At 35.8% G+C, this 26,675-nt stretch overlaps 2 protein-coding genes across 5 annotated transcripts in view; one reads left to right on the top strand and one right to left on the bottom strand.

The window, feature by feature from the left end:
• Window positions 1-9,199, top strand: part of LOC123563604 (protein NDNF-like) — a 63,947-nt gene extending 54,748 nt beyond the window's left edge. For all 4 annotated transcript variants that reach the window (XM_045356485.2, XM_045356483.2, XM_045356482.2 and 1 more), the window contains exons 3-4: window positions 2,149-2,264; window positions 6,217-9,199. In XM_045356485.2, the coding sequence (XP_045212420.1) occupies window positions 2,149-2,264; window positions 6,217-7,586 (1,486 nt within the window). In that variant the 3' untranslated portion in view covers window positions 7,587-9,199. The remainder of the gene's footprint in view (window positions 1-2,148; window positions 2,265-6,216) is intronic.
• A 1,702-nt stretch (window positions 9,200-10,901) lies between these two features.
• Window positions 10,902-16,455, bottom strand: LOC123562641 (serine protease inhibitor dipetalogastin-like). The gene is made up of 4 exons (XM_045355262.2): window positions 16,322-16,455; window positions 15,645-15,761; window positions 12,155-12,319; window positions 10,902-11,064 (listed from the first exon to the last, which is right to left on the bottom strand). Exons 1-4 carry the CDS (start codon window positions 16,359-16,361, stop codon window positions 10,973-10,975), a joined length of 414 nt encoding a protein of 137 aa, XP_045211197.2. The 5' UTR covers window positions 16,362-16,455; the 3' UTR covers window positions 10,902-10,972.
• Between the last annotated feature and the right edge of the window lie 10,220 nt (window positions 16,456-26,675).

The raw sequence follows: 26,675 nt of genomic DNA, 5'->3' as shown, positions 1-26,675 counted from the left end.
CGTTTTAGGTGACATTTACAGCTTTACATAAAAGAACTTTGTTAAAACGAAATAAAACGGAGTATAAATTTATGAATGAAACTTATAGAGGCGAAATTAAAGTACTGAAAACTGCATAATTATGTTGCTTTTACGTTCAAATACTTTAAAACTTGCAGAACAGTGAAATGTGGTATTGAAATTGCACACGATTCGTAATTTCTGAAACTTACAAAATCAACAAATTTTACATCTTAAAGATATAAAATATTGACGTTGCAAAATCCATGAGAGCCGAATACAAAATCCCAGATCTAGCTTTTGTTATAATGACCCTTTTTATAATATACCTTAACAGTTTTGTTTATCGTTTTGTTATCGTGTTTCAACAGTTTACCGATGTTAAACAAACAATACAAAAGGTGCAATACGGATTTTGTCTGCCTTTATTTCTGCCTGTTCGTATTTACTTGTAAAATACGAGCCGTATTTTTGACATTGTCTTCGCTGATATTTCAAAATAAGAAATAAATGTTGTGGGTTAAGTGATTGGTCAGTGTACTAGCATGAACTATAGTAGGCCAGAGTTTGTTCGCTCTGTCCTGTTATGAGCCAGAGCTGGTATGAACCAGGGCTGGTCAGTGTTCTCTCTGTCCTGGTATGGACCGGGGCTGGTCAGTGTTCGTTCGCTCTTTCCTTGTATGAATCCTGGTAAGTGTCCTGGTAAGGAACTGGGCGTGTTGCAAAATAAACGCAGGTCACTGCGAATTGGTTACTTAGTTGACATAATGGCAGCAATATCGAACTACCAAAGAGAATATATTCACCTAGATGATGCAGTGATCGTAAATAGATTTTGAATACGAGTACTGTGAATACCCACGAGTGTTATATCTTTAGCATGACGATGCATATCCTCTCGCCAGGCAACGTCTCGTAACTTCAAAATCGCATCATCACCATACAGTGACCTTTTAAATGTCACGCCTACACGTTTTAAGGCTCATTGGACAAGTGCATTTTGACTTTAAATTTATGCACATAATCAACACTAATCATCGCATAATCAAGTATTTATTATGCAAGATCGAATCCCCTCAAACTGATATGTGTTTTCATTAGCTTCTGTTTAATTTCTTTATTGTATGTTTTTCTATCGGTCGTTTACTGTCTTGCACGTCTCCTCGTAAAACAATACGAAGGTATGAAATAGTGCGGTTAGCATGGTGCATACATTTTCTTAAGTAATCTTATCCTACAGATGTCAAACCATATTTTAGCAAATAAGCAAAATTTTCTTCATTCTTATATATTGTAAGAACGTTTCTAATTCCAACATTTTAAGCTATGAATTCACACTTGTTAAAAGCACAGTAACGTTTTATATTCATTTGCAATAAAATAGCTTTTGATAAAATTATCAAGTTTTTCTTTATAAAAGGTCCTAATATTATATTTTTCTCATATGACACAAATGCACTACGAGTGTGTGTAATATTGTCGTTATGAATTTCCATACATGAAGCATAAAAGGGCAAAGTATCCAACAGGAAAAGCCATGTTCCGAGAATACAGCCCACATACCATTGCATGTCGTGTACACAATTCAACATAGATGTATAGAATATAAAAAAGGAGCTAAAAGATGAACAAATAAAGGACACGAAGGTGTTCCTCATTAGAGTGGTAAGAGACAAGAACACCAATGAAGCGTTTTAACCGGTTAACTGTCCACAAACTCCCCTCTTTATCCCCACCATGTTCACAAGGTATAGGACATTACAAATATAAGCAATCTCAGCCAGTTGCACTCCTAACACAGGAAGTAGAAACAAAATTTAAACACAAGAAAGATCTGGTAAATAATTATTAAAGGACACGTACGCATGTATTCAATGCCTTTGCAGAGGGGGGTAACACGAGAGCACACGTTTGACTTTATGCTAAACTAGTACAGATTGTTCATAAATATTGGATACAGAGAACAGCCTGATGTCAATTTTAAAGTGCCGTTTTATAACGTTTTGACGATAACAAATACGTAAATTGATATCAACGACGCATTACGATGAACACATTCGACAGCAGCCAGTGACAAAAGAAAGCAAGAGAAACCGGGTAAGAACGGACGATACGGTTCATCAACTAAACCTATTTCTTTATTTTCAGATTTTTCTTCCTTCTTGAATCGAAAATAGACCGGCTGGAAATAACAGTGTCACCTTGTGCGTCACCAATCATTTGGCAAGTTACGTACAAACAAAGAAAAGATTCTACGCAATACGGTAATACCTTAGCTTATATTAGTTAATGTTTTTTATTCTGTAGAATACCGACTTGGATGAAAATTTCTTCAGACACTGTCCATATTATCCAATACTAGAATCGTACATTGTCCCGAAATATAGGTTATGTGTACATTTCACGGAACGTTCCATGAGTCATATCGAATATATATCCATGTTTAGTAATGCAAATAGTCCCGAATGAGTAACATGAATACGCAGGATAGACATTATATTTTAGACGAGACACATTAATCGCTTTAAGTACAACTCATAACTAACATCAATCATTTGTCTTAACATTGATTAATAGCATCACATATCTCTTGGGAGCGCAAATGCCATTTTATTTCACAAGTATGTTTCTTCACGTATTCAATAAAAGCTTCCTTTTCTGAGAAACGCTCTTTGGGAAATGTTAAAAAACGTTAATAGGGCTTTTATATGTAACAAAATAAATAAATAAGCAATTTCGAAACTCTCTGAAAGATATGACCCACTTTGCTGTTTTTTTTTTGGTACCATGATTAATCTGTACCATCAGACCTTGTACTTAGCGACGCTGTCTAAGCCATGGATATTTAAGGTGATCTGTTACATATGCTCTGAAGTATCTGTGATTGTACAACATTTTGAATAACACGTAACATTTCATCGTTAATCAGTTGTGTTGAGAATCGTTCCAAGTGTTCACGCCGAACAGTAAAACAGTAACTAGGTAGTTCGGTGAGCATGAGGCTCATATCTGGTCAAATATTCGTAACATTAGGAGCGTTTAGGTTATTGTATATTTCATTACTTCTCAAACACAGTTAAGTTCAATCAAACCATTTTGCTTGAATCTTTATTATGAAAACATATTTTTGACATGAAAATTAATATAATTATAAGAATGGCAACTGACATGTAACTCTAGAACTATAACTTATTTTGTGGTAGTGTTTCTACATCCGTTTCATTAGACTTCATGCCTGATATTATGTTTTTGCTATGACTTAAAATTTGATTAAAAGCTATAAGATAGGGGTGGGTGCGGGAGGGGGTGGGGGGGAGCGGAAATTAATGCAAGTTGGATCAAATGAAGTTTACTGTTGTAAATTATTGTTATTTTGTCATTTTGTTTACGTTCGTAATTGTTTCTATATTTACCCAGAACGGTATGTGCAATTACCTTGCCCAATTGAGAATAATTCATCTGTTACCAACTGCGAACAAATTACATGTATTCTAAGATTTCTCTGGAAAGGAGTGTTTTTGTTTTATAAAGTACCTTAGGAAATCTGTAGTCCATAACTTCGAATGCTAAATATGTTGAAAGTGCAAGTTATCTGTAATACTTCTAGTACTCGAAGACAGAGCGAATAAACAAAGACCATAGCGTTTGCAGTATCTAGAAATTCCTTAATTCAGAAAACTACAAAATCATTCGGGAGCATAGAACTCAGCCAAGAATGTTTGAGTATAGTCATGAGAGATTATGAAAAGTAAATAAAACATGCCCCATCCCTCCTCCTGCACTGGCTTAAGCGGATCTCTATTACAAAAGAACTTGGAATGGGCTCCATGGTCTCAGTAAGCCAGAAATAATACCAACACTAAGCCTAGGTAAAGGGCAACTACAGTTTATCTTTGGCACTAATATCAAAGTTTTAACTATCAGTATTAGGCATGACTGAAACCGCAATTTTCAGAAACCCTGAAACATGTCCTTAATCTTCCTTTCTCATCCCATGCCAGTAATTCAGTTGTTTTGTTGACCAAAGGGTACGTTAAGGTCGACGCCAGAAACTGCAATTTTCAGAAACCCTGAAACATGTCCTTAATCTTCCTTTCTCATCCCATGCCAGTAATTCAGTTGTTTTGTTGACCAAAGGGTACGTTAAGGTCGACGCCAACTCTTTGATAAATCATTGAAAAGGCCGATCCTGTTATAGTTTGGGATTATCGACAAAGGGTGATACCGTATCGAAGAGATACTGCCAAAACTTTTTTCTGATTTTTTTTTAGATTTGATTCAAAACTACTAGACAAATGCATTAAGAAAACAGAAATGCTTAACAGTTGCAGACAGATAACTGGAGAGGATCTGCCAAGTCTTATCTGAATGTTTTGCGATCTTAAACTGAGTAGTTGGTTCCGAACAAATTTTTGGTTGTACTGTAAACAGTTTACAAATTGGAAAATTTAGTTGGTCTCTGAAAAGTTGAATTAATGCATTTTCATCATTCCGGGGTCTTGTGTAACTAATTGTCTGATGATGATATTAATGTTTTTTGCAAATTTGTACAGTTTGCCTTACTGGAAATATAAAGATATTAACAGAATAGTTATAAAAAATAGGAAAGAGCACAATCCAAAAGAAATATCCTTTATGGTCTAACTTAATAAATAGAGTACCATAGCAACGGTGGGGTGACATCGGGCATGCATAGTTTTTGCGTTAGGCAAAAGATATTTTAAATAAAGCTTAAGTCTGTTTTACATTTAAACAAAGAACCTTCTTTTGTGATGAATTTAGCTAACTTCGCTGTAAGGTTTACTAAAATATAGCTCTTGAATTAACTTTTTAAATAATACGTTTGAAGGATATCACTTAAAATCGCATAAAATTTGAGGCATATCAACGCGATCTGTGAATTGCAATTCTTATCCAATTACTTGCTTCTACAAATGTGTTTTTGCACCATTAAAGGAGGTGGATAAAGATAGATTGTGCGTAAAATCACATCGAGATAAAGAATCCATTAACTTTAAGAGTACACTATAAAGCATGCTGCTAGTAATATCTAGTTAGCTGATAGACTTGGGCACCTTTTAATGAAAAGCCGTTGAATTTACCCTAAAAGTTTGTAATAAGGTCTCAGAAATTTAGATTGAAAAAAAAATCGTCTTCAGTGACGAGGAAAAGCCTGGAAATAGTTCGGCGGTATAAAATTCCATGAAATTACAAAACCAAATCAGTTAAGAACAATAGTAGTTTAATTGGTTTCCAGTGTTATCAAACTTACGAATAATGGGCTGCTTGTAATAGTATTCAATAAAAGATACAACGGAAAAGATTGTTTGTTAATATAACTGTGTAAAAATCTTATTTCCTTCTCTTTAACTCTGTTATTCAGTACATGCAGAACTCTTACCATTTATGAAGATATAAAGAGATGCCTTTACCAAGGACTTTTATCAAAAACTTCATTTTGTTTTATAGAATCTATTTCATTATCTCTTTGACAAACGAAAAAATCATTGTGTGACGGCAAAGAGACACATTTGTTTAGTTTTTGTTTTTGTTGGGTTTAACGTCACACCGACACAATTATAAGCCATATGGCGACTTAACAACTTTCAATGGTGGAGGAAGGCCCCAGGTGCCCCACCAGGCATTATGTCATTACGGGCGGACACCTAAGTAGAACCACCGACCTTCCGTTAGCCAGCGTAAAGACTTCCTCATATGAAGAATTCTACGCCCCAAGTGAGGCTTGAACCAAAATCGGTGCGGGGCAAGTGGTTTAAAGCCAGCGGCCTTAACCACCCGGCCACGGAGGCCGAAACGGGTTTTAATACAAATAAATAATGAATTGTCATTTTCGTGCTGACTCTAGATATACTCGATCTGTTCGAATTGCTCGTTAGGTGTTGTTTTTTAGTCACCGTTATATCCGTATTACAGTAGACGTTTCGTTTGTATAAGAGTATCACTAACACAGCATTTCCTTACTCATTTCAACTGTTAAGATTGTCCTAGAACAAAATGTAGACAGGATTATCAAATGGAGTAAAAACAAAAACGACCGAAACGAAAACAACAATAATATATCAAGGGCATGTCTGCAAAACCTATTGCCGAGAACTACTAGTACTTTGTCTGATATTTAAATCATTGTATCCTCCAACAAAATAGTAGCTTGTTTAATGGTTCTTGAACTTAAAATTGGTTTGTTCATGATTTCAGAGTTTGGCAACCGTGTTGAGAGCTCCGTGGTAGGATTCCATCCTGTCATCAATACGAAAGATACTCTGTATACATTATCAGGCGAGGTCGCCGAAACTTTACGAATCGACTCCCCCGATGAGGGGATCTACACGGTAGACATAACATCAATCAAAACTGAGAGTTATGTGAAAGTATTTGCCACCACTTCGCCAGACGTTGACAGGTTCCCAGAACTACCGCAAGACAGCCATGTTAGAGAAATAGAAAAAAGTGCCAAAAGTTTCACAGTTGTCTGGAATGCTAGCCCTGATGAAAGACATTTTGGAAAAGATATTGAATATTGCGTTGCTGTGAATAGGAAAAGAAGTTACAAAACACTTTGTTCTGTGTTGTCTCATTTGCATGGAGATCCGAAGCCAACGTTACCTCCTAACTTCGGGTTCGGATTTTCTACTGATGTGTTTAGGAAAAAACTTGTTAGGCAGACGGCAAAGCCAATCAAACCAGCCAAAAAGGGTTCAATATATTTTCAGTGTGTCGGTCGTGATAGAAAATTTACTTACGATAAGATTCGAGGCCGAAAAGGGTATTTTGTGGACGTCTATGTTAAAAATAACCAATCCGGCAAATCCAGACAATACCATGGAGTGTTTATCAAAACAAAACAAAAACGAAAACGAAAGTTTTCAAGACTTAAAGAAGGAAAGATTACAAGTGCTAACTTTTCTCGTAAGAAGAAAAAACATACCTATTCCTTTAAAATAAAACGGTCGACAAGAGATGTCCATCTTGCAATTAGTACCTGTGTTGGGACAACTTTAGTAGAGGTTATGTCTAAAAATGGCACTTTCCACAAATCTAGAATAAAATCTTCGCAAGTTTTGTCATTAAAAAACTTGCAGTCAGGAATGTATTCTGTAGCATTATCAAAGTCTGTCTCCAAGAGACAAACTGTGTACATTTCAATGACCTCAAAGATTAAGGCGAAGAAAATGCCTGTGTTGCCTGATGATACAACGGTGAAAGTATTTGACTATCTTACAACCTGTAATAGTATAACCGTTGCCTGGATGGGAACGGAAAAGAAACAAAAGTATTGTTTATATAAAACTGAGTTATCTTCATCGCCTGATAATTCAACTTCCATTTCAAAGAAACTAAATCAGTGTGATGCGTTTGATAGACACCAAAATGGTGCACAGAAAATTACGTGCAAAAAATTTAGGTATCGCAAAAAGGAAAAATCTGTTCTAGCAATAACAGTTACTGGCTTGAAACCAGACACTTCATATATATTCGATGTATTTGTAAATAAAGGAAATTATTTTTCATTTCCATACAATAGTGTACGGACGAAAACTAGCACAGATTGCTACCTTCCGACATGAGGTGGTAAATTAAATTATCGGGGGAGAAAGGTATATCATTGGGAACGGCGGGAGATGTGATTAAGTTATTTTTGTGCCAAGAAAGTATTAATGGCGGCGTCTCAGTCGTAATCACGTGTCTGATGGATTCGAAATACACATATATACTGTTTCTAGCCTACGGGAGAGCTCCGTATCAATGGAGCATATGGATATCGTAACAATTTCACCGGAGAATTCTTGCAGGAAAGCTTAGAAACAAGAAGAAAACCTCGAAAGTTTGTAAAAGATTGTTTAATGAAAGGTTGACTGAGGCGAATCTTGAAAACACACTAAGATGGTTTTAGAAGTGATCATGATAAGAAAGTCGTTGTAAAATACCATCTATTCATATCTTACTTGTTGATATACACGTACAGTATCAATACACGTACAGTATCAGTGCATTTGTAATCACAAATAATGTATAACCAGCAAATAAATATCGGAGAAAGGAGTTTCAAAAACGATATTGTTTCATTTTAACACTCTTACCGATGAAAGAACTTCGCCACAGCTGTATTTGAAAACTGTGTTCAGACGTTCCTTGTTAAATACATTTATAGTACAATAGTTTGAACTTGTCCAGTCTATTTATTGTTTACCTGTTCAACAAGCTTCAAGCTTCGTTATGACTTTTAAAAGTTTTAAAGAAAAGAATATATTCATAAAAATATGAAAATATTAATATAAAAATATTATTTCACATTTATTTCAGAACAGATCACCGGAGAAAATCGTAATGAAATAAGTCAGTGCTATGGATATTTTTGTGCGACTATAAAACTTTAATCGCTATGAAGATTTCACAAATATTTAGTATTTCTTCAGCAAACTAAGCACAGAAATAATGAATTATTCAGTAATATATATTTTTCTCTAACTGGAATTAGGAGCATCATAATGTTACGTGATTCAAATATTTCAAGAAAGCATGAAAAATACCACTACGTTCTTTTTCTATTTCATATGACAGGAATCTGATCACCAATACTGTATATCGGTACTTGACAGTGTAATTACTCTTTTCTCTTACGTTTTGATACACTATTGTAAAGGTATATTGCAAAATAAATTATCTTTACGGTAAAGAAATGGTACGAAAATAGTAAAGGGAATCCGAATGATATAGAATGTAGTTCTTAGAACACAATCGTCTGAATAGTTCAGACTGGAGTGTCAATAATCAAAATACAATTACAATCAAACAGTTTATCAGTAACTTATGTAACGAAAATAATTGTGTTTATAAAATTCCGTAAGAATTATATGGTATAAATGCTGTATAAAATAAAAAGAAAAAGCAAAACCATATTGTTCACACAACAGACACATTGTTACTTCATGCATCCGTTTTGTATTAAAATTAAGGACTGGATCGCTGGCCTGACAGATTAATTCTACGGTTATTCCCAGTTGAACATATGTATTAATTTGTAAATTTTAAGGTCAGTAAAATGATTTTAATCAAATTTTGTATTTAATTTTATCATTATATTATGTAATTCCGTATAAATTATTTCATTGTTAATACTATGTTTTGTCTGAATGAATATTTTATTGAAAATGTTGTAAATAAAATGAATAAAAGATTATGTGTTTTTGGTGTTTGAAATTCATTTCAGCTGCTCAGAGTTCACTAAGACTGCCTTATGTATACCCGTCAAACTCCCATCAGGCTGTGATAGCGTTATATATGTTGCATTTAATGTATTAAATAAATGTATTGGCGAGCGATTCTGACCAATGAGTTTGCTTGATGAAATATTTCGTCCATTAAAAAGGGCAATAATCATGTACATGTATACGATATACGTTTGTTTATCTATATACGTCACATTTATATATTACGTTTGTTTACATACATCCGTCACATTTATATAGTTTGTCTTGTGCAATATATATATACGAAAAGGTGCATTAACAAATATTATAAATTGTTGAAAAATAATTTCTCCCACTAAGGACAAATACGCTACTTTTGGTAATAATTGCAATTTGCTAAAACCATTGTTTACTTATACTTGAAACTGCTAATTAATTGGCAGAAATGTAGCTGATTAATTGATTAATTCCTAGAATATTTGATTTTGCAAAGAAGTACTAGTAGCTGCCAAATTATTTGAATACATCCATATCACGAATGCTAAATAAGAATTTCTAAAATACATGTAGTTTTTCACGAAGTTTCTTCATCAATGCTATAGAAGCCGGGTGTCCTGTGGAAAGCTCATGATATTTGATTTGTAACGAAAAAAACAAATCATCAGTCCAGTAAACCTGGCCAGTTCTTTTGACGGCATAGCAACAATGTAGAAGAAAAATATAGCATAATTAGTAAGATCAACGCGACCAAGCAAAATAATACCTGTGAATCTGTTGACGAAAGGCAGTGTTATGTTCAACACCCCTCACCCCGTCCCCAACAGCAATGGGTTAAGCGGAATTCTGTTAAGTAAAACTGAATCAACTCCACGATCCCCCAGGTCTGCTGTTGTGATAGTTAATAAAATCTGTAAGAAGATCCTATACAAAAATAAGAATACATAGGACGCGTTATTATGTCGCCCTTTATGTGAGGAGAAATATCGATTTTCTCTTGTCCTTCAGTCTGTCTGTCTGTCACAAAATTTGTCAAGTTACTCCTCTGAAAATACTTGCGGGATTTCAACATAACGTGAAGGACTGCTCAGTAACATGGCTAGTTTTGCATATTGTTAGCATTTTCAGGTTGAAATGTATGTTGGCCATGACATGAAACCGAGCCGCTTGAATAAGTTTGTAGAAGGATTTTTAATGGAATATTCAGGTCAAGTTTCATGAACTTTCATGAATTTTCATCGAATGGTTTCAGAGGAGATATTGTTTGAAGACAGATATTAATGGAGACGGACAACCGTAAGCTAATACAGCTTTCTGTCCAAATCCTGAAATGATTCACGATTTTCTTAAACAAAAAATATGTTTAATCTAACGGAGATGGACGAGGGACAATGAAAGATCTTAATATTTCCGTAGCCTAGTGGAACTTTTTGTAAAGGTTACACAGAAGACCCTGAGGAAGAGCAGATTCATACAAATAAACCAATCATGCAAATAATCCATTTAAAAAGTAGAATTTAAAAAATCAGAGACTGGCAGAGAGTTTATGTGTTCGGGAGCACGGAAGGTCAATGACGATGCCAATTTAGGTGACGGTAAATCCTTATTGAAGGAACGTAGTAAAGAAATAAGTACAGACGGTATTTAACATTTGTATCAGTAAATGACCTTAAAATAAAAATAAAAATGGCACTCTATCTTTGAAACATAGTTTACTGTCTGTAAATTTTAAATATATTTCAGCCTGATAAACAAAGATGACAAACTTATTGCGATGTTGCTGGATTACACGGTCCTTGATGCTCTGTTTTAAGGCTCTCGTTATCACACATTGCATTGTTCAGTTCACACTGGTTTTCTGCAAAATATACTAACAATTAACTTCAATTTCTTTGCAAGAAAACATAATAAATTATTAATATACTTTCATGTTATTAAACTCTGTTTCACTCCAGGAAAAGCGCTGTGATTTTCGTATATTTGAAAAGTGACAGAACTTTTGAAACACTAGCACCTCAATTTTACTAAAAGGAGAAGGTTCACTTTTGCCTCAAAATGGCCTAAAAACTGAAAGTCTCTAAATGGAGTAATGAACACATTTTCTTTCATCAAGAAGTATTCTTTTATCAAACTGCACGAAATACTTTACAATATATTCATTATATAAGAAAATATTTGACTTAACTGAAAATACGTGTACCATTATGGGTATGGGAAACCTGAAGTTTTTAACAGAATTTTTAAACATATCTGAAATTTTCACTATGAGCACAGCTGTCGACCACAATCAAAAAATGACCATAAATTCTGTGAAAGAAGCTGGACCTATGGTCAAAATATTTTTGTGGTCCTTGAGTGTGCACACTACTAAAAATATTCCTATGTGACCTAAAATATGGCAAAAAATGCCAATTTTCTTAAAAATCTGCAATTTCAGCAATATTTAGTGATATGTGTTGAACAAAATAATAAAACTGTTTATAAAAAAACTTAATTTCTTACAATCGATAGACATTCTGGTAGCAAATATTATATAGTTTTTTCTAATTTTAGCCAATTTGAAAATTTTCAAAATTGCATAGGCCATATAAGGCTTAAGTGAACTTTGTCCTTTAGTAGACAATGAGAAAAGACCGTAAGTTGTCGCACAAAAAAAAATGTAGATTTACATACAATGTAAATGTAAACAGAAGCGTTTCTGTCCTCTAGCTAGGCACGACATATACTGATAATTATCATTCATATCTATAGATGTAAAAGAAAGCAGTTCAAGTTTGTCACTCATTACTCACTGACGTAAATAGTGACGTCATGCCCTGTGTACAGAGTGTAGCTTCAACCCTTTTCCATTGCGGAAACACAATGCTAATGATTGCAAGACAAAGTTACATCAAATTCTGATTGCTATATAACATCATTTTTGCTTTCGATTACGTAAAATCACTTACTATACGTCAGTCTGTCCGAACCACAAACTGGTTCATCCAAGGGCCAGCACCAGGGTGTCGTGCAAATTATTCCTCTTGACTGGACGGGGACTGGACATTGTCCACTAAACGCAATCTGAAGACGAGGATTTCTGCATTTTGCTAGGTGGAATTCACACATACTGTCTGTTAAAGAATCAAAGAGATATAATGATAAATGGTCAAATCTTGTGTCAAAGCATCAACGGTGTATACATGTACATATAATGGCATTTTCGGGTAATGCAACAGAGTTGGACTAGCCACAAATATTTCATAACTAGGTTGATTGTCCATGGGAGTTATATTCAGTATTTCTTCACCCACTGTTTAAGCATTTCTGAAATTTTGTAAAATTGAAAAAAAACATATGATATCCCACTAGATCTAAATGTTATAGGGGTTTCAGATCTTACCGGTTACTATGAATACAAGGTGATATCAGTATTGTATAAGCATAAATGTCACTAACAAATCTCTTTCATTTTTACATGCTGACATAATTACCCCACCCACCTTATTTTTTTAAAATGGAATAAACGCATTTAAATCTACTAAAAAAATCTGACGTTAAGATTTTAAAAATATTTTGCAACTTTAATGACACGTAAAATTGCTTCAAAATGGAAAGAAAAAGTTGGGGTCACTATGCATCTAAGAGATTTGTTTAGAAAAAAATGTTTAAAAACATGATTTTTTTTTATATTTTTAGATCTTTTTGTTTTAACTGATATTTCTTGGAACATAAAAATTGCTATTTTGAAAACTTTTATTTCAGTTGTAGCTTATTATTATATATATCAGTCAGAAAAATATCAGAACCAAACCTGATCTACTTTCATAGATATTTGAAATTACCAATCCCTACCCCATTGTACATCTTACATCAATTTCGGGCAAATGCCAGCAAAAATAAAGGGTGAGAAAAACATCGCAACAAGTAGAATCTGTTTCAAGTTGGTAAAATGGTACATTGTTAGCCATACTTTAATTATCTAGCATAATGTTTTGGCAAAACTTTTGTTAGAAAGAAATATTCGAAGAAACATTTTTTCAAAATAACGGATATCTTGAAGAAAAAAAACGTTCGTACATCCTTAAGATCATTTTAATACTGAACTATTTCCAGTAATTTCAGGTTAAGGCAGAGAAGACAGTGTCTTTATACTTATATCCGAAACACTATCTAATCTGAACAGCAGCTACTTAGTACTATGTGTCAAGATTAATTAACAGGTCCTAAGCGGTTGTATGCATCATTATAATATTGACCACACGAAACAAACTTTGATAACTTTCACGAACTTAAAAACTCTCTTGATTAATTAAATTCGTTCAAAAGATGCATGAAGTGGCTCCTTGTGGTTTTAACTTCCGCAAATTTTCCTGGGACTCCAATCATGTACCTTCAATGAAATCAGGATGTGGTTAATCTCAAGAAAACTTCTTTGGTATTCTTGACGCACACAGCCTTACTCAAATAGTAAGCGAAAATACACGTTACGAAAATAGACATTTAACCTCACACTTGTTTACAATCTAGAAATATATCATGGTATTTCGGAGAGGTTCTGTTGATATAAGGCCAAAACTCCAATTAAAATACATATTTTAAAAAGCAAATAATCATACGTTAACACATCCAAAGCATATATTTTTAGAAAGCTAGAGACTCGCTGTCGGTAGAAGAGATATGGACATGATTTCAAAACACAATTCACTCAAGTATTGAAAGAGGTACATCAGTTAAGAAGATAGGCAGCTTGATTAAATACACGGTATATGTAAGCTTCTCTCCAATCTTAAGGTGAACAAAGCTGCCTGCTAGACCTGCTCTCGTCAAACCTCTTGTCTTACGCGAACCTAGGAAAGAAACTGTCCATGTCTTCTGTCTTATCTTCTAAACGATGTATCATCTTGATCTCTTCCACGCAAATGCGGCAAAACTGTCTGAGAAGGACAACCCCAGCGTTTGAGCCAATTACTTGTATAACCATATTTCCCTTACATTTATCATATGCAAACATCTTGGGCATATTGTCTCATCTAACCTATTTTCTCATTTTACCAGTCATAAAATCGTTTACGATCTGCAGTATGGATTCCGGAGCAGATATTCTTGACAGATTCAATTTCTTGACATTGCTTATAATCTCATAACATCCATAGGCAAGGACAAAACACTGGAAACATCTAAGGCTTTTGTCAATGTCAACCACCTGAAACTATTACATGTATAATTTATATACTTCAAAACCATCATGTTCTCCTCCAGGTATAAAACTTGGTTCAATATTTTCTTCTCTATCGTTCTCAACTTATTTTCTCTCTGGAAATGCTCCATTAGATATCTAGAGTAATAATTGACTCTATACTTATTCCTTTTCTCTTTCTGCTCTTCGTGTTTGTCAGCCATAAGCAAAATAGAAAGCGCTGTATGACATACAGTACAGCCACAGCAAGGGTCGGGAAAAGCTTTAAAACTACAAAATGTAGTACGAAATGCAAAATATCTAAGGGTACACATTTCTTTAGATGTTTCTTAGAACACCCACATCAACAATGTCAGCACCACAGACAACCGAACATCGGAATTCAACTGCAGAAACAGTGTTACTAAAAACATTCGCTCGCTTGTGAAACACGTATCCGTCCCTTACCTGAATACGCATCAAAAATTAAGTAACCCAACACTAAAACATGAATGACATTGAGATTGCACAGCGCCGTGCAAATCAGATTGGGAATATAATTAGACTAGTTCACTTCTACCAGTGTCTCCAAAATGAAATCCAGCTTAGATCTGGAGATCCCATGAACATCGTACAAATGACGTCAGGCTTATTATGCATTATAACTTAGTCGCTACACTGATGCTCCCATATCTTCAAACCTCTGTTACGATAATCCACTTTATCCATCCTTATTGACTTCGCCACGTTCATGTTGAAGAGGACTACGTGTATTTCAAAATATCATGCTTCAGTACTTTGGACATTTCTGCCACGCCTGACTTGGACTCCTTCAAGGAGACCGTATCAGAATTATAACATTTGGTCTTACTACTTTTAACTTTCTCTCTATTCTACTTTATTTTCCAGTTAACAAGGTACCTGATTTTATTTTCACACTCTTACTACCCATAAGAACCTTACCCAGTATCATTTTAATATTTCCTTGGCTGTAGAATGATTCATGTGAGAAAGCGATCCAGCTGGCTTACGGAAGATCGATGGTTCTAACCACATGCCCGTCCGTGATGAAAAAAGTGTTTGTAGTGGCACCTGGGGTCTTCCTTCACCACCAAAATCTGGGCAGTCGCCATATATCCTAGAACTGTGTCGGTGTGACGTTAAATCCAACGGAAACAAGAAAGAATCAGCTAATCACTAATTTCATCACATGCACTCATGTACAGAATATCAACAGAGAAGTGCAACAGTACCAACAGATAGATAGTTAAGATAGATACCGTAAGTTCGTCCATCTGATCCGCACATCTGGTCTAAAACATCTTGCGCGCAGAATAGAGGACATGCATTGACCGCCTTGAGAGCAGGATGACGTTCAAGTGGGCCTGCATGTACAACTGTAAATTAGAACAAGGGTTATTATTACTGATAGTAAAAAATGTTACTATGTTTATAATCAACCGGATAAATTTGACTTAGAGCTTTAGTCTGGCGAGTGGTCAAGTGAGGCGGAAACTGGGTATATCAGTACATATAACGGGTACACGATTAACTGATTTTCATTGAATATTTGGAACCAGTAACCAAAGTTTGAACAATACATCAGTACGAGGTCTGCACTACAGTTTGAACTATCGGTGTTCTCACCATAGACTATACTACTGGTTCTAGTGTAAATCCTCCAGAAGAATTTTATGAAGAGCGTCACACCACTAATTTTGTAAAGATGATTTCCTAATATTTACGTTAATAGAGAGGATTTATCTTTGTACTCTCACGTGGCATAATTTGCCTTTTATTAAAACTTCATAATCAGTGTACACATTAAACTGTTGTCTGCGTAGAAGAGTTGGTAGTATCTAAACATATTATCCGCTTACCTAAGTAAATAAGCTACATGTATAAGGTGGTGTGACATTAAAGAACAATAAGACAGTGATAGAAGTTTCATACTTACAAATGATTAAGATCACAAAACTGAGACTTCCGGCTAACATGCTTATGTCTTGAAAATTTGGAAAACAATGAAAGATATGTGGATTTTATATCGTAATCAAACCAAACTATAGCAAGCGTGTAGACCAAGGTGTCATATTGGCGATGATAAAATAGTCTGATTATTATATAATGAAAACAAAAATAACATGACTTAAATATTTCTTAAATTTTTTTTTCTTTTTTTTTTGCTTTGAAAAAGTGCTAAATTCTGGTATTTTCCTGTTTATTATTAGTAAGAGAAAATCAATGGCAAACTGCCCCCGACAATAAACCAACTACGCCCATGAAACATAGGAACATCTTCTAAATAACTGATGTCCTAGATAACAAAGTCGGCATCACTGGTCAACTAGTGCGTGTCCTGTTTATTTACGTTAATATCTTGAAATAAGGTCCGTCATAAGGCAGTGTCTTTGAAAGAAAGGTTGACAATCGTATAGAAATACAAGTGAAAGTAGTCATATTCTCTAGTTTTTGTTTTGTTTTTAGGTGTTGAAGTGGACATTACCTGCCTGCATTTTCCGGACAGTAGAAGCCACAAAGACAAATTTTGAACCAAACATTTAACACTACAGTTGCCATTTACTCTTCAATGTACAGTAATTCCCATTCTTCGTGTGTTTTAGGACTGATTCATCAGGCTTACAGGCGGTTGAACTTCAATATTTGCTTATGATCTGATCCGTATCGTTGCCCGACGAAGACTTTAAAACTTAACAGATTTTCTATATTTAAGTTATAATAATGTGGTCCATCAGTGGCATTTATTCCTGTGAGTCTTTCGAGTACTAACGTGTTCACATGGAAAACGTATACAGGGTGAACTGTAAGGCAACCTTGTTCTCGATTACTTGAAATGTTTTATTGTACAGAAATGTCTTCTCAAAGGATTTTTATTTACATGTGTAATGGGCGGATAGCTCAGTGTTTTGCACACTGGCCTTCCAATCCTGAGGTCGGGGGTTCGATCCCCGGCAGCTACTCGGGAATTTTCAGAAACGCTTTTCAGTGTTCAGTGTTTCCCACCAAACTAGAGGTGAACTGGTCAGGAACCAAGGCAATCCTTGCGTGTATCAGTGCTATACACTGGGCACGTTAAAGAACCAGGCTGTCTATTCGCAACGAGCTATGCTAAGTTAGCCGGACAAGCCTGTATCTGATTTCTGATCTCTCTGTCGTGGGGGCTTTGTCTCACTCTGTGTCTGTACTAGTAGAGGACGAATTATGCGCCCTGTGTGGTTGCATTTGAACTATGTAAAGCGCCTTTGAACCTGAAATTGATCATGAAAAGGGCGCTATATAAATCTGGTATAATAATAATAATAATAACGGGAACGGACATATTTTCGTCTGTATGATTGGCAACACAGTAATAGCTCGTCTATTCAAAGAATAGGTAGAGCTATTGGACTCATCCGTGCGTCGGAGTCCGCGTCTGCGTCCGCGTTCCAGTTTGTTTAAGTTTTTGTATGTAAGGTGTTATCTCTGTAACTACTAATGGGAATGGATTGTAGTTTTAAATAAGTCAAACACTACTGTAGTAGAGATTTACCCTAAGCCTTTTTTACGCAAGGGAAACAATCTAAATATATAGTGGAATTTTTGAGTGAACACCGTTTCTTAATCCTAATCCTGCCCATGTTATACCAGTGCAAAGGAAAAGTAACCTATCTATGATAAATGCCATGTATAATTACACAGTTATGCATCTAACAGTCTTGAAATTGATTTCTTCGATTTTCTCATATTTCTAGATTTTTTTCCCATACTTTGACGCATATGTATGGGTAGTTGAGATTGTTCTCTTTCCAGCAGTAGCCTTTTCAACATATTTCACCTTGTGAAATTCTGTGGGTTTTGACTCTTTTAAAAAAAAATCGTCTGTTTGTTGACAAATTTCACCACAAAAATGTCCTACTTTTCCCCAGGGCAATCAATTACTTGATCTTTACATAATTTTGTATTGAGGTTGCTAATCCATGTGGCAAATGTGCATGCTTTTATCATGGTTAGAGGTAAACAGTGGGTAGTTTGGATGAGGTACTAGGTCAATTGTCACCTAAGCCTATCATAAAGTCTTTGCGGAGTTGTCTCCAGTTTTTCCAAATATTTCATCCGGGATAATTTTTTTCAGCTCAAATAACTCTTTTTCAGGAAATGATATTTTGATAATTTTTTCAGTCCTTGTATTCTGATGCAGTTAACTTCACATACATATAATATAGATAGCTCCTACTTGAAGTTTGTATTTTCAGTTACAATGCCTACACTATTTTTGGAATCCATTCAATGAGCAGAAGACGTTTCATTCAGGACATTAAAAATTAGTTGGTTTCTACAGTTGTTTGTCGGATAAATGGCACTTACAAATTTCAGATACAGTATTCAAAACCAACATTTCTAAAAAAATGAAAATATTAATATTTCAGCAAGCTCATAGTTCGTAAGGACGCTTCCTGTCAAATTCCTTCAAAATATAAAGCGCTCTTGTGTATAGGATTTGCACCTATACATCCTGAAAAGTCTGTACTCAAGAAAAGTTAGAATGTAACAGATGCGTTTTAAAATTGTTGTTTCCCTAGACTTACCTCACTGCTTGAACCCGGCTTTACATGATAATTATAACTGATAAGAATATGTAACAGGATTTTCTGCGTTCTGAAAGGATCCTATTTCAATAACTGATAAGTGTAGGTACTGTACTCTGTATCATTAAGACCGTTCCTTCCAATGAACAATTTTTATTCGGTCTGATGTCACACCGACACAATTATAAGTCATATGGCGACTTTCCAAATTTTCGTGGTGGAGGAAGACCCAAGGCGCCCTTCGGGTAGAATTTCAGGCATGTGCGTTCATCCTTATAGAATCACTGGCCATCCGTAAGCCAATTTTATGGCTTCCAGACATAAAGCAATTCTATCTCCAATCAAGGTCTGAAACCAAACGCGGTAGGAGGCAAGTGATTCGTACCCTGAAAGGTTAGAGAATTTTTGTCTACCAACTTTGGAATATAGGAGGAATAGAACAGATATGAATCAGGTTTACAAAATCCCAAAAAGAATTGATAAGGTTAAATAACATCAATAAAATGCCTACATTCAGAGATACAGTAACTAGGGGACATAGACGTAAGGTATTTAAAAATAGGGCAAGGACGGACCTTAGGACGGGCTTTTTCGATTACAGAATTGTAGACCTGTGGAATAATCTCCCCGATAAAGTGGTCACAGCACCATCCACAAATGCATTTAAAGCTAGGCTAAATAAACATTTGAAATTTTACGCCAAACGTTATGAGTGATAGACAAGTGAGTTATGGCATGTGAAGTGACATTATAAATAGTTTTACAACATAAGTGATATGAACACTTCTGAATGTACAACAGTGTATATAAGTGTGAATAAAAACAGTGGATAACACAAAAGTACATATATGGAAAGGCGTAAAACCTTTTTAACTAACAATATAGGGAAAACAAAAAACTACAGAGGACCAAAGAAACCTCAGGTTTAAGGTGTTCATGGAATCATCAACTGGTCTCGAATCAGTATAATTTATAGGACTATAAATTCACAGTCTGATTCAGCTCAGCTGCAAGGGGACCATGACAATTTAGCATTGTGGGAGCAGAAATGGAAGATGTCTTTCAGTGTAAACAAATGTCACATTTTGCATGTCTCTATGACTCGAAAACCTTTAAATACAGTCTACACCTTGTACAATCAGCCTCTGTCTATTATCAGTCAAACCACCTATTTAGGTGTGGAAATAACATCAAATTTATCTTGGTCTCCTCATGTAAACAAGATTTCTAACAAAGCTAGTCAGAGCTTAGGTTTCTTAAAACGGAACATTCATTCCACCAAGACAGCTGCTTATAACACTATTGTAAGACCAACTTTAGAAGACTGTTCAAGTGTATGGGATCCTTACCATCAGAATGATATAGATAAATTAGAAAACAATCAAAGACAAGCTGCAAGATTTGTAACAAACAATTACAGCAAAACCCCGGACACAGTCTCAAGTATCATAAAAAACTTAAATTGGTATACTTTGCAATCTAGAAGACAATATAGCAGACTAGTTTTATTTCAAAAAATGGTTTATTACCATGTAGATGTTGATCCTAAACAATATGTTACTCCTTACACAATACAGTCCAGACACTACAGTCATCGGGCATTTCAGAATACCATCTGCTATAGCTGATTATTATAAAAAAAAATCATTCTTCCCTAGAACAGTTCGTCACCTTTGCGCAAAAAATGATCAAGTCCTTCTTTAAGTCAATGCAGTTATTCACTTCTTGCGTTGAGGTGACGAGTTGTTCAGTGGAACACATAACCACCACATGTAGTCAATGTTGAAACGGTCTCCGGATTCAAATCAGCACTGGCTACATTGATGTTTACACCATAATTCCAGTACAAATCTTTTTGCTATTATTCTGTTTTTAACCCTATTAACGTCTTCCTGTCTGCACAACAGTTTATTTGTATATATATTTTGCAGTTAAGGGAATTAAGGTGTTAGGTTTTTGTACCTTTTTTTATTACAACTGTCATGAAGCACTTGGTGGATTGAGTAGCCTAGGAAACCTGACAGTCTTTTACTTTCTCTAACTCCCCATGCATGGCCAAAATGTATCAGTATTGAACGTTTGACCCTTGGTTTCGTAGTAAGACAGTGTTACCACCGGACCACTGCGCCCGATATTTATCGCTGAAGTTGCTGTTTTAAGTAATATACGGGATATTATTGTTATGACAGGCAGACAGATTTCAAGGATGTCACATAATTAGACCGGATCATAAAAGTTATTGAAGCACATAAGATGTCTTTGATATGACTTAGTACGCACTCGGATTAATATATCACGTGGCGAAGCTGTTTTGTAAATCAAAACAACCATATCAAATGATATTTAAAATTTTAAATAAAATCTGTAAGAATATCCTTTGGAACTTTGATGGACATTTCCTTTTAAAAAGATGTTCATATAGAAATAAACATCTAACCTCGTAAGATCTGGGTCAAATCAAGGACTTAAATTACAATTGGAATTTATTTACTTAAGGAAAGGAGCATCTGCTGCCAAATGTACAAATGTTATGTGTAGTTCAAATTTTAGAACCATTAGATATCTTGCAAAATATGTGTACAGCGCAATGAAAATTAGGAAGGAAAAACTTACAGTTATTGCTGCTTCTAAGAAATGTGTAATATTTAGAATGTGTATTGTATTTGTTTGTTGTATTTCAGATCAGAGTTCTGCTCAACCCGGGACTAGAGGGCGTGGACGGTAGCATGCATTTCCACTGCCGTCCATGAACAGGCTCAATCAAACCGAGCCTGCAACATTTTCGTTTTTGTCGTGTTGAGCGACCTGTGAAGTTTCTACTTTTTCTATTGTAACATGCTGGTGACACTGCTAGTCCGAGCATAGATCAAAATCTGCTTGCAGCTGGTGTCCGTCATCTTCTTCTTATTATTATTCTCTTGACCGCCAACAATGGCGAACCCTGGTGACCCTAGGTAAGGTAATCCACCACCAGAATGAACACAATTATAATGTCTTAAAACGTCCTTCACCGCACAATATTTATAAATTTAAAACCTGACTACTGAGCATATAGACCGCATGCACCCGGCAGCTGATAACACGGAAGAGAACTTCTGTAGATGGTCTCCCTTGTTTTATATAGTTTGTATATAAGCCTTCGGGAGTCAAATTCGATTTTGTCACAAAGATGTGTTCCTTGCATGTAGGAGGGGAGTACACTCGAATAGTCAATAATCAACCTCAAAAAGTCACTTGGTGATATAGAACTTATTCTCTCGTAGACTGTTAGTGATGGAATCAATAATCAGACCACGAACATGTTGTAATGCTTGGCAGTGAAAAACGAAGTGTTCCACGGTTTCTTCAGCGGCATAGCACAGTTGACATTCAGGATTCACAGCATTTTGATTAAATATAGCTCGATTTGTCTTAAGGACAAATATTCCTGTCAGTAGTTTCAATCTAAGATGAAGGGTACTGGAAGCAGTCCTGACAGGATGTATACCGACGGATCAGCCGCATTTTCTGGTAGTGACAAGATTTGCTTTAATGTCTTCATTTGAAATAGTTCAAGTTTATCTACAAGCTTTTGAGATGGCATTAACAATTCCATTCCATATAGCAAAACTGGTAAAACATATGTTCTACCGGTATATAAATGAATTGTAGTTACTGGGTCAAGTCCGTTTTCACCGTGAAGACCTGCTCCAAACAAACTATATAATGCTCTCCTTGCTTTAGTCAGGTTACTGATCACATTGACTTCAGCATTTTCTACCACAGACGACGTTCTTGTGATTTCCAAATGTTGTGATGAGTTTACGTTCCTTAACTGTTCACTACCCAGTTTGAAGTTTGAGCACCTACTACTAGTTTGTTTTAGGTTTGTTAATTCAATGGATACAGTTTTAGACGGTTGTAAAAGATATCGTTCTTCATTTGCAAAGTTGCTGGCGATGTTTATCAGCAGTTGTGTTTCATACTCTACGTTACTCATTAAACATATGTCATCAGCACATGCACAATTGTTTAAAGTCATAGTACCGATTTTCCCTCCAATTTTCGTTAACTTTAACTGGTTCAGTAAAGGGTTTACATAAGTTTTATACAAGTCAGTGGAGAGGATTCCTCCTTGACGTACACCTTGGGAAATCTTGAATCATTCACTAGTGAGATGTTTTAACTTTACCGCACTGGTAGTATTTTCATGTAGCGATTTAACAAGTAGCCAGTGCCTATCGTGTACTCCGGCATGATAAAGCCTTCTCATTAAATGGGTATGGCAGACGACATCAACAGAACAATGTGAGCGTCCAGTTTTAAATCAGCGCATCCTCTGTAAAACTCTTCCAGTATGTAAGCTGCATTTAAGGGAGATGACCCTTTCGTAAAACCACGTTGGGTAACATTTTGATTTAACATAATATTGTCTTGAATACGATTTCTTATGATAGGTTCAATGACTTTACAAACTACTGGTAATACCTTTATACCTCGATAACTTATTTGCGGCGTCTGATGGATGTCCCTTATTTTTTACAGACTGCATGGGGAAACAATTCCAGATTTTAAACATGTTGGAATTTCTGCGAGCTTAAAAATATCATTAATAACATTCAACAGTTCATACTGCAAAAATTCACCGCCAAAAAGGATATGTTTAACAGTAACACCATATACGTCAGAAGATTTACCAGTGTGTCTAGATTTTAACGCTTTATTTAATTCCTCGAGTGTAACCGGTTCTATCGGTTTATTTTTCACGTTTTCAGCAATAACTGGAAAGCCTTTCTCTATCTGTTCGTGAAATGTCTTATCAAAAATATCGCTTTGAGAAGACTTTGCCAAACCTTCAAAATGTTTCCTGAACCCCTCAAGTACTCCGTCCTCACCCGAATAGCACCTCCCTCCTACATAAAGATCATCAACTGCATTTTTAAGTTTACCAAGTTGCTTATTAATTAGCTTATAAAAAATGTTTGGTATTACCAGTCCTTGCAGCCATTATCTCATTTCTTTCATTTGCAAACTCGTCAGCAACGGCAATACGACACTGACGCCTAAATTCTTTCTTACAGTTTTTACGTTAATAAACAAGGAATCATTCGGATTACAGCTTTTTTTCCAGCTCGTGCCCAGGCTTTATGTGCTATGCCAGCTGCATTTAAGGTGTTGGATATATTTTCATTCCAGACCGAAAATTTGGGTTTTGACTTGTTCCCGCTTTTCTTTCTACCAGAGGCATCTACACTTGCACTAGTCATGACTTTATTCAGTTGGTTTACAGTGTGTTCAATGCTATCACTCGGAGAAAATTTTCCAATTTTGCATTCACCGAAGTCAAATACAGTTCTTTATCAACCTTATCCCAATTTATTCTAACAGTTAGTGATTTACTTTTCCCAGTAGAGCTTGATTTATCTAGACTTTTCAACTGTACAGAAATATTCGTAACTATTGGCATATGGTCAGATACATTAAATGCAAGTTCGACAACTTCTTTATCACAGTTTGCAAAAAAAGGGTCACCACATATGAAGAAGTAATCTATTTCAGATCTATCATGTCCATTTGGATGAATAAAAGTTGAAGATAAACAACTGAATTGTATTCTACAGTCTGTAATAAATTCACGTATGTAAACTGATCTCCTATCAGTACCGTTTCTATTAAGGTCTTCATTCAAGTCCGCACCAACTAGAATATTGTGAGTAGGTAAGTATTTAACAAAAATTTCAAAAAGCTCATCAACATTATTATTATACCAGATTTATATAGCGCCCTTTTCATGATCAGTTTCAAGTTCAAATGCGCTTTACATAGTTCAAATGCAGCCACACAGGGCGCATAATTCATCCTTTACTAGTACAGACACAGAGCGATCTGACCAGAGGGACAGAGTGAGACAAAGCCCCCATGACAGAGAGATCAGAAATCAGATACAGGCTTGTCCGGCTAACCTAGTCTAGCTCGTTGCGAATAGACAGCCTGGTTCTTTAACGTGCCCAGTGTATAGCACTGATACACGCAAGGATTGCCTGGGTTCCTGACCAGTACACCTCTAGTTGGGTGGGAAACACTGAAAAGCGTTTCTGAAAATTCCCGAGTAGCTGCCGGGGATCGAACCCCCGACCTCAGGATTGGAAGGCCAGTGTGCAAACCACTGAGCTGTCCGTTTTACGAGAGTTATTGGATTTGTTTCAAAGTTCAATACATTGAATGCGCTCTGAACCATCTGAAAGTACAGTAACAAATCTACTATACCAATCCTTCCATAGCACGGCAACACCTCCATACCCACGTGGCATCTGGATTGGCGGCAACGGGTTTTTACAATCTCTCCCTTACCAGCAATGTCAATGGAAGAGTTTATTTCACCTAACAAATTAATTTGAGCCTGAAATAACCAATGTTCTTGTAAGCATATAAAATCACAGCTTTTAAACAGTTCATTTATCGCAAATGCTGAAGTCTTAACGTTCTTGAAATTGAAAGAAGCGATACGCAGGGACATGCGGTCTTTTTCGTTTGTAACTGGTTTTGAGGATGGTTGGCCTGCCAAAAAGGAGGCGGCTGTTCACCAGTCCTCGTGATATTGTCTTGGTTTATATTTCCTGTCTGTAGACCTTGCGCATTTAGCCGAGTTGATATGCCGTTACTCATGGTCACTGAAGTAACAGAGGGAGCCGTAGGTATCACAGGAAGTGGACGTGTTAGGTCAATCAATTGGACCATATCACTCTGTTGCACATGGGCCTGAGACTGTGAACGTTGTTGATGTCCCAAAGGTTGGGTACTATTTTTCGGCTTCGCTGCGAGTTTAGAAGTTTTATAAAAAAAATCGGATTACCTGTCAGTTGTTGCGTACAGATTGCAGTTGGTGGCCCAACAGGGGTCTGGGACACTTCAACTGGAGATTCAACAGACTGTTTTTTGCATATCATCTAACACCTGTTGACTTTGTGTTGCAGTTGGTGGCGGCTCAGAAGTCTGAATTACATCACCAGGGGCTTCAGCACACGGTTGTTTTTGTACAGGTTCATTCATAGGTTTTTCAATGGTATCTAACTACTTGTTTATCTGTGCAAATACAATTCCACTAATTCTGTTATGCAAAGATTTAAAACTGTCAGTGAATTCAAGATTACTACTAGAAATATCAGAGTTCTGTTCTTTACACTTCGACTACCCGTCAATATAGATGGTTCCGTTGCACATTCACTTCCTTCGAGTGACTTAATCACGGTGGGGAAACCAAGAATGCAACGTCATCAAAACCCAGCGCAAATGAGCTGACCACACACAAATTTACGTCGATTCAGGTCAAAAAAGTCTTGTAACTTTTTTATTACTGCAGCTTTCGACTCGAGATAAAGAGCACCGTACCCGGCCTGGAGTATACTATTCTGCGGTAGTGTTCCATATTGTATGTATAGCTTGGTTTTTGCTTGAAAACGCGAACAGTTAGCAAAGAGGGTATGAGCTATACCACACTTTTGTCTAAGAAAGTGAGTTTTGACCGTATTTTCGTGAAATGAGGACAGATTTGACGCTCATTTAATATCAGTGACTAGCATAATAGTCAATCATTGTTTTATTTTGCTATTTTTAAGGATATCTGACGAGATTTTGTTCAAAACAAACAACATTATTAAAATGAGAACATCCACACTGACGACTTTGTTGGAGAACATCCACACTATTATCATGCACTATTTAGAAAAATCTAAGACAAAACCGTTT

The sequence above is a fragment of the Mercenaria mercenaria genome, chromosome 2, assembly GCF_021730395.1.
Source record: "Mercenaria mercenaria strain notata chromosome 2, MADL_Memer_1, whole genome shotgun sequence".
NCBI classification, from domain to species: domain Eukaryota; kingdom Metazoa; phylum Mollusca; class Bivalvia; order Venerida; family Veneridae; genus Mercenaria; species Mercenaria mercenaria.
The sequence above is the reverse complement of the archived record's forward strand: the minus strand, read 5'-3'. Positions and strand labels throughout refer to the sequence as shown.